At 40.5% G+C, this 16,725-nt stretch overlaps 1 protein-coding gene across 3 annotated transcripts in view; it reads right to left on the bottom strand.

Moving 5' to 3' along the window:
• Positions 1 to 1,901: 1,901 nt before the first annotated feature.
• The window catches only part of LOC129240119 (CTP synthase), a 31,663-nt gene continuing 16,839 nt past the window's right edge, over positions 1,902 to 16,725 (bottom strand). The window contains exons 1-4 of one of the 3 annotated variants that reach the window (XM_054875644.1): positions 10,408 to 10,790; positions 7,977 to 8,147; positions 7,411 to 7,912; positions 1,902 to 4,406 (exon numbers count right to left, since the gene is read on the bottom strand). In XM_054875644.1, coding sequence (XP_054731619.1) covers positions 3,281 to 4,406; positions 7,411 to 7,912; positions 7,977 to 8,147; positions 10,408 to 10,561 — 1,953 coding nt within the window. In that variant the 5' untranslated portion in view covers positions 10,562 to 10,790 and the 3' untranslated portion in view covers positions 1,902 to 3,280. Of the gene's footprint in view, positions 4,407 to 7,410; positions 7,913 to 7,976; positions 8,148 to 8,523; positions 9,795 to 10,074; positions 10,225 to 10,407; positions 10,791 to 16,725 lie in introns of those variants that run through there. The other 2 variants (XM_054875642.1, XM_054875643.1) reach the window with 2 other exon arrangements.

Here is a 16,725-nt window from a genome sequence, read left to right as displayed (position 1 = left end):
ACTGTAGGTCCCTCCATTTGTGGAACACATATAGGAGGAGCAGCTCGGCCAAGCACCCTAAAAGGGTGTACGCGCCAATTATATATATATATATATAATATATATAATTTGGATTTCGTAGAAAACATTCAACAATAGAACAGGTACATAAAGTAACAAATAAAATATTGTCAGAAATTGATAAAAAAAATACATGCGTTGCTGTGTATCTTGATGTAGAGAAAGCTTTCGACAGCGTGTGGCACAAGGGTTTAATACACATGCCCCACAAAGTCTGCATTCACCCGAATAGCCTTCTTAAATTTATTAAAAACAAAATAGAATATTATGGTTAAATTGAAATCTTTACAATTTGTTTATTCACTACATTCCCAGCTTTCAAGGGCAAAAAAAACAAGATTCCCCACTTCACTTTTTACATAACGGGAAAATAGTTTCAGCAGCATGTAAATGTGGCACCAAAAAGTCTGCGTTCAGCCTGTTTATTTTAATGATACCGTTAATTTTAAGATATTTTTCCTTGTTTATATTAATTTTTAATTGCTCATTACTTCGACTGAATGTTAACAAAGCTTAGTTGAACATTTTATTTATAACTGGAGATAATTAAAAAACATGGAAGGAAAGGGAAAAGAAATAAGCGTTTCTGAGAGGAAACTAATTATAAAAATGTGGAAAGACGGAAAAAGTTTCCGAAATATTGGAAAATCTATTGGGAGAACGTATTCCTCTATTCAGCGAGTTGTAACAAACTCGGCAAACTGGAATTTTTACATCTAAGCCCGGCTCAGGGCGTCCGAAAAAATTATCGACCCGGGAGGAGCGTTCTATAATCAACTTGGCAAAGGTTAACCCCCGGATTACATCCTCAAAATTAGTTGAAAACATAAATCAAACATTTAAAAAAAGTATTTGCGCTGAAACTGCCAGAAAAGATACCCTGGTAGAGCCTTTCAGCCAAGTTACAGTAGATTTTGAACAAAACACTGACAGGGTTAAAGCTTGGGGTATGCAAATTCATAGTGGCAAAACAATTCATGTAGTTTATTCTAACAAGAAAGTAGGACATGAAAGTCTGACAATAAACAGTTCACAAATCCCGATAGACACCAAAGCAAGATACCTTGGAATGACTATTGACTCCAAACTTCTCCGGAAAGAACATATCACGTTGAAAAGAAAAGAGGTAAAAAACAGATTCCGACAACTATATTGGCTACTTGGCAGGCGCTCGAAACTGTCATTGCTGAATAAAAAACTTATATACAAGACTGTGATTATGCCAATCTGGGCATACGGCAAGAAATTTGGAGAACTGCAAGTAAAAGTAACATTAATCTTATTCAACGACTACAATCGAAAATACTCTGAACTATAACCAATGCACCTTGGTACGGCCCAAACGAAGATATTCATCGCGACCTCAACATCGATACAGTAGCAGAAATCATCCGCAAACGCAGCACAAATCATATTGTCCGTTTAATGGACCATACGAATACTGACATGCGACAACTCCCATCAGCAGAAAGGGCAAACTCCAGGTAGCTCAAACGACCAACCCCAACTCACCTGATAACTAGAATAATTTAAAGCTCTGTACATACACTGTAAACTTACACAAATGCTTAACCAAAATGTTATATTGATAATGATTAATGTTGTGACATCCAAGCTGTAAAGAGCATTACTTAGTGTTATAAGACAGGTGTAATTAATAAAGGAAGCAAAAAACCAAACATTTTTTTTCGTAAGCAAATCGATTCATTACTCCTACTACATCAGCCCATCAACTGATTCTGTAAAATTCGCTGAGAGCCGGCTAATAGTCTGATATTGGCCCACCATTAAAAATCTTTTCACCATGGCTTGGTAATACCCCAAACATGAACAACAACTGATTTCCTTCGCTCACCTTCATTTTATTCTGAATTCTTTGTAGATATGCACAATACTAAAATATATTTGTAATATAAAATTTCTTGAATATTCACGTACAGATAAAATTAGTCTTTAAATTGGACGCCAATCCCAAGCCACGCATTCACGAATAATGCAACCAAATTAAAAACTAATTTATTTTGCGTCTTTTCCTAAGTCATACTCGTACTACACAGCATAATAACAATTTCGATACGATAAAATTTGTAGTTAGATTTCGAGTTTCTTATAAATAAGCCAATCATTCAGTTTCAATTAATTACAATTAAACGTTTTTGCCTCATCGGGCTCACAAGGAAGCATTTCATTTTCATATGTAAATAAAAATAACTTTACATGTATATAAACTAGTATACAGACTATACTTTCTACGCACTTACTTCCTTAGTCTAACAAAACGCACAAAAACTGCTGGCTTTGTTCAATTTGCAACTTTACAATTGTGAATGCAGATATGACTTAATTAGATTTAAAATAAAACATTTTTGTAAATAAATATGAAATATACGAATAATTAAGACCTTACAGCCTAACAAGATTTGCAACAGATACTAATTTGAAAGCTATGCATTTTAATTTATTTTGTTTTAAAACACACGAATTTAAATTTCTGCACATAAAAATCACTTTCGAATATCGAACAGTTTACTTCAATGAATATTAATTACTATATAAACAAAAATAAATGTGTACTTATGGCGATTGGATACTGGAGACGCCAATACTCGATTTGTGCGGCATGAAGCCATGACTCTCTTTGCAGAGAGCATAAATAATTTTAAGCGCTACGCTGAGCATCGTATAACGATATTCTTCAACTAAGCTATAATCGTACAGACTAACAAAAAATAGTCTGCTTTGCATGCATCACGTTAGGCAGTAAGGTCTCTGCCCATCTTAGAGGTATGAACAACATTTTCCAATACATAACATTTAGCGTTCCAGGTATACTTAATAACTAAAAAATATGTTCAAGTAATTTATTTTGCTTACTAATGTGAGCTTTTTGTGTGGCGGTGGCTTAATATTGCACTAGAGGCGTTAAATGGGTGATCACCCCCAAAAATAATGGAGCGAGCGAGTGCGTAGGTAGAGAGACATAATTCAATGCATTTCCCCACCACCACCGCACACTCACACCAGTAACGCAAAATAAAGAAACGTACGCAAAAGTTTTGCGGAGTACTAAATATTTAATTGAATGCTACTAAATTAAATTCAGATATGTTGAAATATTGAAAAATGTGTAACTAAAGTAAGAAATTGAATACACAGAATTGTAAAAACCTAATTTGACCCATTTGAAAATTTCTACTATCTAATTCGAAGTTCTTTATATTTAATGTGCACTATGATTGCTTGCATTTCCACCAGCTGCGCCCTTTGTGGAATTTATTTTTGTATCACCTTTCGAGTTTTCACCAGTCAGCCTGGTTTCGCCCCCTTTTGCTGGGGCGATATCTCCATTTGCACTAATTTCCACATCCTTGGCGTGACCATTTTGAAGACGTTTCCAGCAATGCACATCCAACTGCAATGGCTTAACAGCATTTACAAGTTTTTCGCATTCCTCGGCCGATATTTCTTCATCCGATGACGGCTCGGAAAGTTGGCGTGGCGACAGACGACAACCGCGTGCCAAATAGCTGGTTAAGCGCTTCTTCGATGCTAATATTAAGCCAAGGAATGGTGGTGATGGTTTAAGTGGTCGTGACAAGTATTCCGGATGATACTGTGTGGCAACGAAATATGGATGATCACACAGTTCGACTATTTCCATGCGCCTTTTCTCTTCATCATAGCCCACAAAACGCATTCCATGCTCCTCCAAAGTAGGCACATACTTGGGATTTACTTCATACCGATGGCGATGACGTTCATCAATCGTTTTCGGATTTCCATATAGCTTTTTAATAACGCTATTCTCATCGGAGAAGGTGGTTGTACGTTTACCTAAACGCATCGTTCCACCCATCTGGCCAGTGTGATGCTCTGGCATATCGATTACTAGCGGATTGCCGGTTTTCGGATCGATTTCTGTAGTGTTGGCATCCTTTAGACCGAGCACGTTGCGCGCAAACTCAATGACGGCCGCTTGTAGGCCAAGACAAATACCCAGCATTGGCTTCTTTTTTTCGCGGCACCAATTGCATGCAATAATTTTGCCTTCCATGCCACGAGAACCAAATCCGCCGGGCACAACAACACCATCACTATCGCATAGTTGCATCCAAGCTTCATGATATTTGGTAGGGTCTTTTTCACGCGTACCCGTCTCTAGGTGGCAGGCTTCGATGAATTTCAAGTTTAATTTGAAGCCGACAGCAAGTGATGCGTGTTGAAGTGCCTTCACCACAGAAGCATAGGAGTCCTCCAAACGAGTGTATTTGCCCACGATGGCAATGTTCACTTCCTCGCGAAGAGTCTCGGAACGGCGTGCCAAGTCCTTCCATTGCTGTAAGCATCTGCAAAACAAAACAAAAAGTATAAGAGTGTTTCGAATAAGTCAAGAAGTGGACCCTAATTCTAGTGCTAGTCAGACTTATGATCAACATACATCTTTTGGGAATTTGTATGCTATTACAACAACAACCACAACCACCATCCAGGCTGTCGTGAGAACGCTGCAGTCAATTCTGCTCTCACACACAACCACTGCGTGTCCCTCTCCCACCGTGTAGATTTCTGCGACGAAAATATTTCTTCAAATAGTACGATAACAGCAATGCCAATGCCTATAAGACATGTTGGAGGACGAGTTCGACTTAATAACCTTCGAAGGTTATCATTCATATCACTCAGGCGCTAAGTACTCGCTCCGAAGTTTTTAATAACCTTCAATAAGCTGAAGTATCAACTCTGTGTTTGGGTCTAAAAAATTATTTACACATTCCAGCGAGTAGACAATAGAGCCAAAAAATCTACACTTTCGGAAAGAGCCACGTTTATATCGAAGACTGCCCGTTCAGCAACAAACCTCGTTTTATTGGATAGTGTTGTATAATTATTGTGAATACAAAGGCATTTGAAAACAAAAAATGCTGCCCAGTGTCATTTATGACCCCCAAACAATATCGTATGAAACAGTTTAGTGGCATACCAAGTGATGCTTCGACAAATTGGAAATATTTATAATTAGAATGGGACCTAACGATTTTTTGTGCCCTCTACCCATCACTTGGGGGCTATTAGGAAAGTGTTGCGCACTCGTTTTAAATTGACAACCTCATCCACTGTAAAAACTTGGTACCCCCTGTTTCATTCGCCAACAAGGCTCTGTCGACCGAGTAAAAGGCATATAACCTTATCATCAACGAAAAGGAAATGCAGACCCAGAACAAAGCTCGGTTGCGGAAGGCCAATCACCTACCCATCTTAAAACTCTGATTAACGAAATCGAGGCCTTTTGCTAAAGTTTTCACTCCCAGTTTCCTCAATAACTCCAGGATTGAGTTAGGTTGGGCTGAACGTATGCGTCTTTCCGGCAGTATCAGGCCGAAATGTCTACTTCTTCTTTTCGTTATGGCAACGCATACGGGAAGAACGTGTTTTGGAGTTTCTGGGAATTAATCACAGAAACAACAAGAGGCGGTGGACCATATTCTGAACCTATTCAGTGGCTGCGCAATCTGGAATGACCTATGAGAATGCCAGTAAGCATTGCCGGTTTGTTCCTAGCAAGGCTTACGAGATGCTTAAACCTCTTTAGTTCACAATAGATAGATAAATAAATTCTTTATGAAGTTTGCACTTCGACCTCATGGCCTTTTGTGCCCTCTACTCATCCCAGTTCCTCATCCAGACCCAGTTCCCATAATTAAACTCAGTATAGAGCTGGGTTGGATTGGGTGTATATGCCTTTCTTCTGGCTGGAGTTGGTCAAGATGCTTGAAACTCTTCCGCGTTATGGCTTCTCTTCAGTTGTGGAAGAAATCTTTCGCCTTTTAACCTCCCAAGAAGGGCTTAACCTGGCGTAGCATTTGCAAGTAAATACTCTATTTTTCCGTAACAAGTACCTCTTCTACTTGATGATTTTTTTAAGTCCAGTACTTTGTATCGTTGTTCGTTGTATCGTTGTTTACAATATGCCAAATCTTAGAAAAGACCCACGAAAGGAGAATCGACACACACCATCTTTTCGTCAATTTCAAAGCTGCATTCGACAGCACGGAAAGAAGTTACTTGTATGCCGCGATGTCTGAATTTGGTATCCCCACAAAACTAATACGGCTATGCAAGATGACGTTGCTCAACACCAGCAGCGCCGTCAGAATTGGGAAGGACCTCTCCGAGCCGTTTGATACCAAACGAGGTTTCAGACAGGGTCACTCGCTGTCGTGTGACTTCTTTAACCTGATGTTGGAAAGCATCGTACGAGCCGCAGAACTTAATCGCTCTGGCACAATATTTTATAAGAGCGTACAATTGTTGGCGTATGCCGATGATATCGATATCATCGGCCTTAACAACTGCGCTGTTAGTTCTGCTTTCTCCAAACTGGATAAAGAGGCAAAGCGAATTGGTTTGGTGGTGAACGAGGACAAAACGAAGTACCTCCTGTCTTCAAACAAATAGTCGGCGCACTCGCGTATCGGCACCCACGTCACTGTAGACAGTTATAATTTCGAGGTTGTAAAAGACTTCGTTTATTTAGGAACCAGCATTAACACCGATAATAATGTCAGCCTTCAAATCCAACGTAGAATCTCTCTTGCCAACAAGTGCTACTTTGGACTACGTAGGCAACTGAGCAGTAAAGGCCTCTCTCGACGAACAAAACTAACACTCTACAAGACTCTCATCATGCCCGTCCTAACGTATGGTGCAGAAGCGTGGACGATGACAACATCCGATGAAGCGACGCTTGGAGTGTTCGAGAGAAAGATTCTGCGTAAGATTTTTGGACCTTTGCACGTTGGCAACGGCGAATATCGCAGACGATGGAACGATGAGCTGTATGAGCTTTACGACGACATAGACATAGCGCAGCTAATAAAGATCCAGCGGCTACGTTGGCTGGGTCATGGCGTAACGCTCCGGCTTTGAAAGTATTCGATGCGGTACCAGCTGGTGATAGCAGAGGAAGAGGAAGGCCTTCTCTGCGTTGGAAAGATCAGGTGGAGAAAGACTTTGCTTCACTTGGTGCTCGGCCAAAATCGCATAGGCGGTTTTCGCGCCAATTAAGAAGACTTTGTATCGATATTTTTCTTATGTTGTTGCAACAACGGTTCAGTCGTCAAGGTAACGACAGAAAAACCACTGCGAAGCTTAAATCTGCTTTTTACAAATTCTAAAAATATGACCTACACGGACTATCCCTGTTCCCACGGCAGTCAGCTCTGCGTTACCGGAGCGAACAAAAATCCGGCCAAGGACTGTCACTCCTTCAGCAATCCGCGTACGTGCATGGGGATTGTTTATGCTGCTACAACAACAAAATCCGTTTAGATAAACTCAGCAAGTACTTACTTTTCACGTTTAGTTGTCTCGATATTCAACTGTAGACGTTCGTTGAGAAACTCTATCACACCGTTCTGCTCCATCAATAGCGGCACATGATAAATTGAGCTAAGATCATGTATGCAAATCACTTGATCTGGAGCAACATGACAGAAATTACTAATTTTCTCCTTCACTTCAAGGCCAATCGGTTTCTCCGAACGACAAACAATCAAATCTGGGCTCAAGCCGAAGCCACGTAATTCGCGTACAGAGCTTTGTGTGGGTTTTGTTTTCGGTTCACCTGTGGAACGTGGCGATGGCACGAGTGAGACATGAGCAACGCAAAAGTTTTCACGTTTCGCACGAAATTGAAATTGACGAAAAGCCTCAACGAAGGGCATACCCTCAATGTCACCAATTGTGCCACCCAATTCGACAATGCACACTTGCGGCTTTGAACTTCCTTGAACTGGACGTTGCGCAACACGATCCACCCATTCCTGAATGGAATCCGTAATGTGAGGAACAACTGGAAATGCAATTATTGTTTAGTATAATTCACAATTGTGGAAAGATGATAATGCCTAATTTACCTTGCACTGTTTTCCCCAAATATTCACCGGTACGTTCTTTTTCAATTACTTTTTGGTAGATCTTGCCAGTTGTGATATTATTGTCGCGGTGCAAAGTTATGTCCAAAAAGCGCTCGTAATTGCCCAAATCCAAGTCGACCTCGCCACCATCGTCCAACACATAAACTTCACCTTTAATGAAAAATAAATAAAACAAAAATTGATATTTTAGTTGAATTTTATTAATTCAAATTATAGACAAAGAGAGTAATTTAAAAATAAAAATAAATAGCAAACATTTCTAAAAAAGAACGACAGTTTAATACCTCAGATATTTACGTTTTCACGACAGTCGGGGTGCTGCGACCAGCAACGACACGGATTTATATCCGGTCAAGTACTGTAATTGCAGCAGAATTACCTAAAAATGTATGTTATAAAAACAACAATGTCGGATATTTAGTTGTCTGCTAAAACTTTTTCAGCAAGCACAACACTCACATACCTACAAAAACAATAAACATTTTTGGCTTGTATTCGATCTTTGCAAACATAAAACCATCTCATGTCCTTAGCACAAATTCACATTTTATTTACGTTGAAATAATGACTTAAGCAAATGTTCAAACTAGAGTTTCATATTCAATTCCCTGTTTCAGGGAAACTGCGTAGAGTAGTATTATAGGTACACTTACAACTAAGCAATACAGTCTTATATGAGCTTTAACGTTACAAAACTAAAAAGAAGTGGTCTTCACAATTTATCTTCAATTAAATGAGCAAATAATCATATTATGACTTCAACCAATAATTCTTCAATTTATTTGGTTTCCTCCAAATCCTCTTTGTAGAGTTCCTTGAATATTAATTTTTGTATTTTGGTGCGGATGCGCAGTTTTTGCGCCGCTGTCAGCTGTTTCATGTACGGATGCAAACTAAGCAGGTAGTGATAGTCATCATCCTCCGGCACAAGCGGTGCCGTATTATCCATTGTGGATGACCCATTGAAATTACTATCTTCTGACAAACGTGGACGTTTCAACTTTAGCGCCGGTATCAAACCATTCGCATAGGAGTGTTTAGTAAAGTTCAAATGCTCATGGCTGCCGTGTAAACAACTGCTGCTGCCGTTCAACGAAAAATCTTCACGCTCCTTATTCAACGCGGCGGCTACGGCTGTAGTGAGTGCATTAGCGGCAGCAGCGGTTGTGGGCGGTGGGTGATGTGCTTTATTGTACAGTGGCGGAGGCGAAACGGAGCGTTTCTTGTGCTGTTGTGTAGCGGCCGCCAGCGAATTGTTGGCAACGCTTGCTGCGCTAACGATACTGGATATGGGTGTTGAGGGTGGTGTGATGGAAGTGGTTGTTTGTGCGGTGGTGGTAATTGTGTTACCAATGCAAGCATTCAATAAAGTTGCACTGCCATTGCTTGTGAAGGAGGTATTATTGCAGTTTTTGTTCACAGTACTGTTATTATTATTCGCTTCCAGCGACTTTTTCGACAAATCTTGTGCCTCCTTCTCGCCATCATCGTCCAAAAGATGTGCCGCTCGTAATAAAACGCCAGCGCTTTTTAGAATCGAGCGCGCATCTTCGGTTTTAATGGTGGTTGATGTTACAGAATGTGTGTGAGCAGCAGGTGGTGTGGGTGCTGCTGTGTCATCGTCGTCCTCATCGGCATCATCCTCATCGAACTCTTCATCGCTATCCTGCATGCGACGTATAAGCCCATTCGTAAGATCAGGTTCCACTACAGTCTTCTCACAATCTTGGCTCTGCTGCGTAAAATAGTAGGACTGGTCCTGCTCGCCTTTTGGCATTCGATGACGCATATGGTCAGCTGTAACAATGCATCGGGTTTAAAAACATGAACCTTTGAGCAACAAGAGCGGGGGGAAAAATGCAGAAAACAGTGCAATATATAGAAGGCATCCAAGAAACTTTCAATTAAATATTGAACCAAAAAAAATCGAAATTTAAACTTTTGATTGCATAAGCATATTTCTTCTACCTGAGTATTAAACTGCAAACCCTTTATTTCCCCATAATTTCTAAGAGTTCGCCTGCACACTGTTTTCTGCCGTCTTTTTCACCCCACTTTAAATCGTTTCAAAACTCACTCAGAAATAGCAAAGCATAATAATGTATCCACTTGGATTCGAATGTGGCCGGTTCCACTAGGAATTCTCCCTGCTCCGAGCGCGGAATGCGTTTGTATTCTACGCGAAAATTATCACGCAGTCCCTTCCATTTAGCCTTGAGAACCACTTCTGCAGTAGCGTGCCGGTCATTGCAGAAGCCGCACAAGAAAGATCCACAGCAAAACGAGCACGCATTGTAAAACAAAACAAAGAAGCAAATGAGCAAATGAGCAGGCAAACAAGTTGAGTTTGAAATAAAAACCAAAACAAGCACAGAAAATCTTGCTCATTCGGCGAACGGTAACTACTCACTTGGCAATTTGTGTGTGGCGGACAGCTCATCCCACATTTGTTCTAGAAATGCTTTGTTGCAGTGAAAATTGCGATTCCAAATGGCTGGCCGTTCCTGGACGTCGCGTATAAATTGTTCAACGTTCAGGACGATTGTAGACTTCTTTGGTGCCATTAGTGAAGGGCCGTTTTGTGCCGCCAGTTTTGAATTTTGATTGTGTTCACTTCAATACTCTGCACACGGAGTAAATCGAATGTTCGTTAAATGTTAAAATAGAAAGACGAGACACGGGCGCCAATTCGTTTGTTACTGCTGACTGATTGAAACGTTCATTTACGACTGATTGCTTAGCTGCCTAACCGCCTCGGTACTCGGCTAGCCTGCCAACAGGCTGTGGATGGCAAAACGGAATAGGATCGATGGTATAGAGTGAAGTGGGGTAGTGCAAAGTGCATGAGTGAGCAGTGAGCGAGTGAGCGTAACGCCGCTTATTGCTGACTGCTGACTGCTAACCAAACCACGGCCGCCGGCACTGCGTACGAATTTCAAGTAAACCGTCGACAGCGATTTTTCAAAAACAAAATCAAGTAGAAATAAAAAAAAAAATCTCTCCTACAAACCAACAAGCAGCGCCACACTGAAAAGAAGGACCGTACTCAAAGCAATGAAGCAAAGTAAGGCATAGTAGTAAACCCAGCCGCCGAGCAGAAAGGCACACAAGTTAACGATATAAAAGCGATATGTTGCCGAAAGCGGCAGGGGAACCAAAGCCGCTTAGGTCGGCTGAATCGCTAGCTGTCTGCCGTTTGGACGGACAGGCATGCAACGACAAGCGGAGGCTTTGCGAAGCAATGCGAATTATGTCGGCTGGCCACACACTCAAACAGCCAGACGGTTGGCGAGCGAGGGCAACATTAAGCTATGGTTTGGCGGATGGCAAATGGCATGATGGTGCGAACAAACGAGCACACTCACAGCCAGACATCACTCTTATGCACTACCACCGCTCTATGTGTGCGGCGCACACATGCATACACACACATAACGAAAAATTGGAGTACCAGCCGCCGCGTCGCTAAGAACAAAAAGAAACCGTGAGTCGGACATACAAACCGTTGACGATAATGAAGATGATGATGATGATGATGATGATGATGGTTGCTGCTCACCGAGTGAGGCGAAAACACAGTAAGTAAGTAGAACCCAACGGCAACTATGTGACGACAGTGGCGGCCGCGACAACGACGAGCTGCGCGCCAAACAACAGATGCAGCTGGCGGATAATTTGACACGTTCATATAGCGTTGAAGTCGACGACAGTGAATGCAATGATTGAGGATGTGGCGGCGGAGAAGCGACGGTAGCGACAATAAAAGCACTGGGCACGCTTCAATGCAGAGCAACGGCAAAGGCTTGAAACAAATACGAGAACGCTGACATAGAAGGACCAGGGATAAGTATGTGGAATTAAACCAAGACGATTGACTGTTGCGCAAATCACATTGGAAATCCTTACTGCAGAGAGGATAAGGAGTGCAAAATTCGTTAGCGAAATACATTTTTTTCCTGAACCATTCCAAAGTTTGACAAATGGCAGGCGGCGCTTATTTTAAGGTGCCTAATAAAATTGGCGGACCAAAAAAATAACTAATTAGATTTAAAAAAATGTAAATGTAAAAATAACTAATTGGATTAAAAAAAAAAGTATATTGTGAAGATAATTCACTGATAATATTACGCAATAAAATTTGACTTTTTGTTGGTAAGTAAGCAGGTGAATTGGTTAAAGTGCCATCCTGGCACTCCCCAAGTAACATTAAAACGCTGTAGTGGGACAATCTATCGGGTTAGGCAGATAAGTAAATTGGCTGAAGTACCAGTCCGGCAGTTCCCAAGTAGCATTCAAGCGCCGTTTTGTTACCATTATAAGACTTCCAACGGGCAGATAGAACCACAGCTGTTGATGTAATGGAGAAGATTAGTGGGTTGGAGCACTGCCCCAGGCTGTCGAATAAAAACACCCAGTGACCTTAATAGTCTAGCTTTTTATATGCCACTAGTAAATGTCACATTAGTTTTAAGAAAATTTAGCTATAAGTCTCGAAGTAATGCCCTTTAAGTCAGAACTATGCAGGTGTGTGAAAAAGAATTATGGATAAAGGATCTAATTTAGACTTTTGCAAGTACTATTTGAAGTTTTAGCCACCATGGATGGTCCATTTCCTCCGGTCACAATACTTTTAAGTTTATAGTGACACTTGCTTTAGTTGCTGTTGAATGGGCAGGGCGCTCTAATGCCACTTGGTACTGAACTTTAGCTATGAACTTCAGTTTTCAATAACTCCCAAATCGCAGCGGCACTTTGTCTATCTGATCCCAGTTATAAAACCTGGCGAAATTAAATTTTTTTCATCAAAATTTTCTGGGGGTATAAATTTTCTGAATGTGGATTCGAATTCAACGAAATATATTTCCGAAATAAATTAAGTAATTAATTTAATTATTTATTTATAAAATAATTCATTTATAACTTTTTTATTTCTAAATATTTTATTATTATTTTTTTATTTTTTATTTTTATTTTTTTTTTATAATTTTTTTTTTTTTATAATTTTTTTTTTTTTATATTGTATATATTATTTTTTTATTATTCATTTTTGTTTTATTATTTATTAAAATTAGTTAATTAATTTGGTAAAAAAAGCAATAATGCTTAGTGTAAATATAAAAACTGGATTTTGTTTAATATATCAAACGGTAAGTCTAAAAACTCATAGAAAAGACGTAAACCAGTCGGAAAATAGGACTGTAAATAATGAGAAACACAAGGATCCACAATAAAGACCGGTGATTTAAATTTAAATATGTATGTACATATGTATATCTGTTGACGAATGGCATTCACTAGTCGTGTGATAAAAGATTATCTTAGCTAAAAACGTTCCGTATACGCTAAGCGTGGAGTCCCACCATAATCGAAAATCTATGCAAACAGTCATACATACATACATACATATATATGTATGCACGATAAGGTTGCTCTGCTGAGAAAATATTTCACCTTCTTTCGCTCGAACGCACAAACGTATGCCTAGCCTACAAACATCACACACACATATGTACATACATAATGCGCCGTTAGAAGAATAAACGCGTCAAGTGTGTAGAAATCAGATGGATACCCAATAGACAGGCAAAATCAATCCTCATTCCCATACACATGTTCATGTGCATGTATATGTATATGCATGTGTATATACATACTATGTATTGTATGTATGTACGTACATATGCATGCGCTCACACCCGCAGCTGCACATCTTACTCGCTCACTACAGACAAGCAACGCTGCCGACAACGAACACATCATCGTCACCAACCAACACTGCCGGTCATACCATGAGCAATATTAGCACCGTAACTACCCAAGACCCCCCATCTCCTCCATATCCTCAGCAACGAAAACAACGTCAAGGCTAGCGAAGCGTCAAAGCCAATGCAGCATAGTGAATGGTCTCCCGTTATTGGCGACGACTATGACTTCAAGAGCAGTAATTGCAGCTGTCGCGTTCCTGCGCCAACAACAATGCCAAAAACAAAGGCTACCAAACCAAGTTTGCTAGTCGATCGAAGCGCCGCATGTGTCTGAACGATACCTCACCTCTACCTCTCCTTACTCAAATCTTCATCCCTATCCAAATGCCAGCGTCATGCGTTATACGCGCTTTCTGACCGTTGTTGCTTTTGTTATGCTATAGCTATTGCTTTTGTTGGGTTTCGCGTCTGCTGTTGATGGTTTAGCTGTCGTTAGTCGTTCTCGAGTTTATGTGCCATTGCTGGCGGGCACTGCTGCTGACTCGGTTGGCACTACATAGCTCCTTTGCCACTGTCATTTTGTTGTTTAGTTCATCTTGCTGTTGTTGTTGTTGTTCCTGAGTAGTCTCTTTGTCGTTTTCCGCCGCACTACGCCATGCGGGATTCGCAGATTTTTCATGCCCTTTTGCAAAATATTCTCCCTCACCTAACAACATCGTTCACTCCACCACTTCCGTCTACCTCGTTTCGCTCTGCTCTGCTTTGCTTTGCTTTTCTTCAATTTCCTTTGCTTATCGTCTGTCCACGCAAAGTCGCGGCGTCAGTTTGGCACTTTGTTTGGTGACTATGTGATTCTGTGGATGAAGGCGGGCACGGGCGCGGACGACGCTAGCGGTGGCGGCTTTACGTGCCGTGAACAAAAGTTCACTACTGCTGCCGGCTTGCCATCACCTTCGTCTTCGCCTTTGCCGTTTTTATTGTTATTGTTATTGTTTATTTTTTTTGTGACTTTTATTTCTCGCGCAATAGCGACAGCAGGAAATACTTCGCCGCTTTCACACTCGTTCGCATCCAAATATACAACAATAACATTAACAGCAATGCCAATTGCAACAACAACAAAGCACACGCTGTCGCTTTGCTTTTATGTCGGCTCAACAAGCAAATGAATATGTGCAAAAAACACTTGCGCGTAAAACTCAAAAGCGAAAATAAGTAGAAAACGCAAAGAGCATAAAACGAGAAAAAACAAAATTAAAGCAAAAATGCCGCAGTCTGGCTCTGGAGGCGCATACTGAAATCAAACCAAAGTAAATTGCTCCCGGCATGACACAGCCACAGTGAAGTATCAAAGGTACGTACTTCGTCGAATTGTGTGGAAAAGTGTGGGAGCATAGCATAGAAACAAATAAGAGAAAACCGAAGGTAGCGCACAGGCAATACGCGGCCAAGCAAGCAGTCATTTGGACATTTACAGAAGAATGTGCTGCTGTCAGCCAGCCAAGAAAAACAACCAGCATAGCGTCGGCTGCGACCAACTGCCGAGCGCCAGTAGGTACTTTTGCGTTAACGACAAAAAAGTCAAACTAAGTTCTATACAGGATTTCATCAACCGAATGAAACAAAAACAAAAAAAAAACAAAAAGCGAAATACAAAATCAACCCCGCCGTTGCTGAGAATAACGAACGATGCTAACAAAAACGAATAAGAAGTAAGACCACAATTTAACAAAGTTGCAACAGTTGCAAATTAGCGCATGGCGCAAATAAAAACAAATAAAAAAAGGAGAGCGTTTTCGTCAGAGACGATTAAAAGGTAATTAAAAGATGTGTGTTTATAACTACACATTAAAGGCGGCATATTTAAAAATTCGAAAAAGGAACGAGTTCCTTTCCGAACTGCAATTAAAGATTATCTGAAAAGATTTCTTTTATCCAGATCCAGCATAGCCTAAAGGAATCGAGTTAAATAAAAGCATTGCACAAAAGTACAAATGAACCAAAATGAGCAGAATAATACAGCAAGAAGATAGAAACAGATAATCAAGTCTATCTGCCCAGGCGACTCCAATGCAACTTCTACTTGAATGCAGCGCTATAGCGCGGAGAAGGTTGAGACATTTCGGCCATTTGTAGCCGGAAGAAAGGCACAACCGCTCAGTCCAACCGAGATCCATATTAAGTTTAATAAGAGAACTGGGTCTGGATGCGGTACTGGTGATGAGTAGAGGACACAAAATCTGGCCAAACACAATCAAACTCTAATCTGCCTTCACACTTGGTACACATATTATGGTATTAGGTAAGTTGCTATCCAAAATAATTATAATCCACCAATAGCCACACCCACCATCCATATAAATATTATATATTTTTGACCTTCGGATTACAAATACCCACCCGGTTGACCTTCCAGATTTTCACTTATTCTTTTTATAATAATTTATTATACATTTCAGTTCCATAGCTTTAAAAGTAGTTAAATCCAACAACTATCTCTTACACAACAGACATTTTGAAAGTGAGTCTAAGGCAAGGTATTCGACGTTAGTCATTGCCACGAATCCAAACTAGCTTTCGAAAATCACAGGAAGACATATTGGCTTTTCTTCCGTTTCACTATTGTAGAAGGCGGAAAGAACTCGAGTCTACCAATTTTGAATGAATAAGAGCTGGAGACAGAAACTGAATCAGTTGTCTCCAACGAACAGTAAATGTGACTCGCGACACTCCTTAGTGGAGCAAAACACCAACCAAGATGACAAACTAGAAGTCTTCCCACGACTGTTCAATAGAACAAAGATCACGGGTGATTGGAACTCTTACAAACTTGCGCTAATTAGTTCCAATAGCCAATAGTTAAGGAGGTCTAAGAGAGCTGCCTGAAGGCAACACTAAGAGAAAATAAATAGCCTTCCAACAGCGATACGCCATCAGAAAGCTCTCTCAGGGGATCATGCAAACAATATTTTCACTCTCAAAAATCAGTTGACAGCTTTACAGAGCATCCCGAAGAAACAGGC

The sequence above is a fragment of the Anastrepha obliqua genome, chromosome 3 (genome assembly GCF_027943255.1).
Source record: "Anastrepha obliqua isolate idAnaObli1 chromosome 3, idAnaObli1_1.0, whole genome shotgun sequence".
In the NCBI taxonomy this organism is placed as follows: Eukaryota; Metazoa; Arthropoda; class Insecta; order Diptera; family Tephritidae; genus Anastrepha; species Anastrepha obliqua.
The sequence above is the reverse complement of the archived record's forward strand: the minus strand, read 5'-3'. Positions and strand labels throughout refer to the sequence as shown.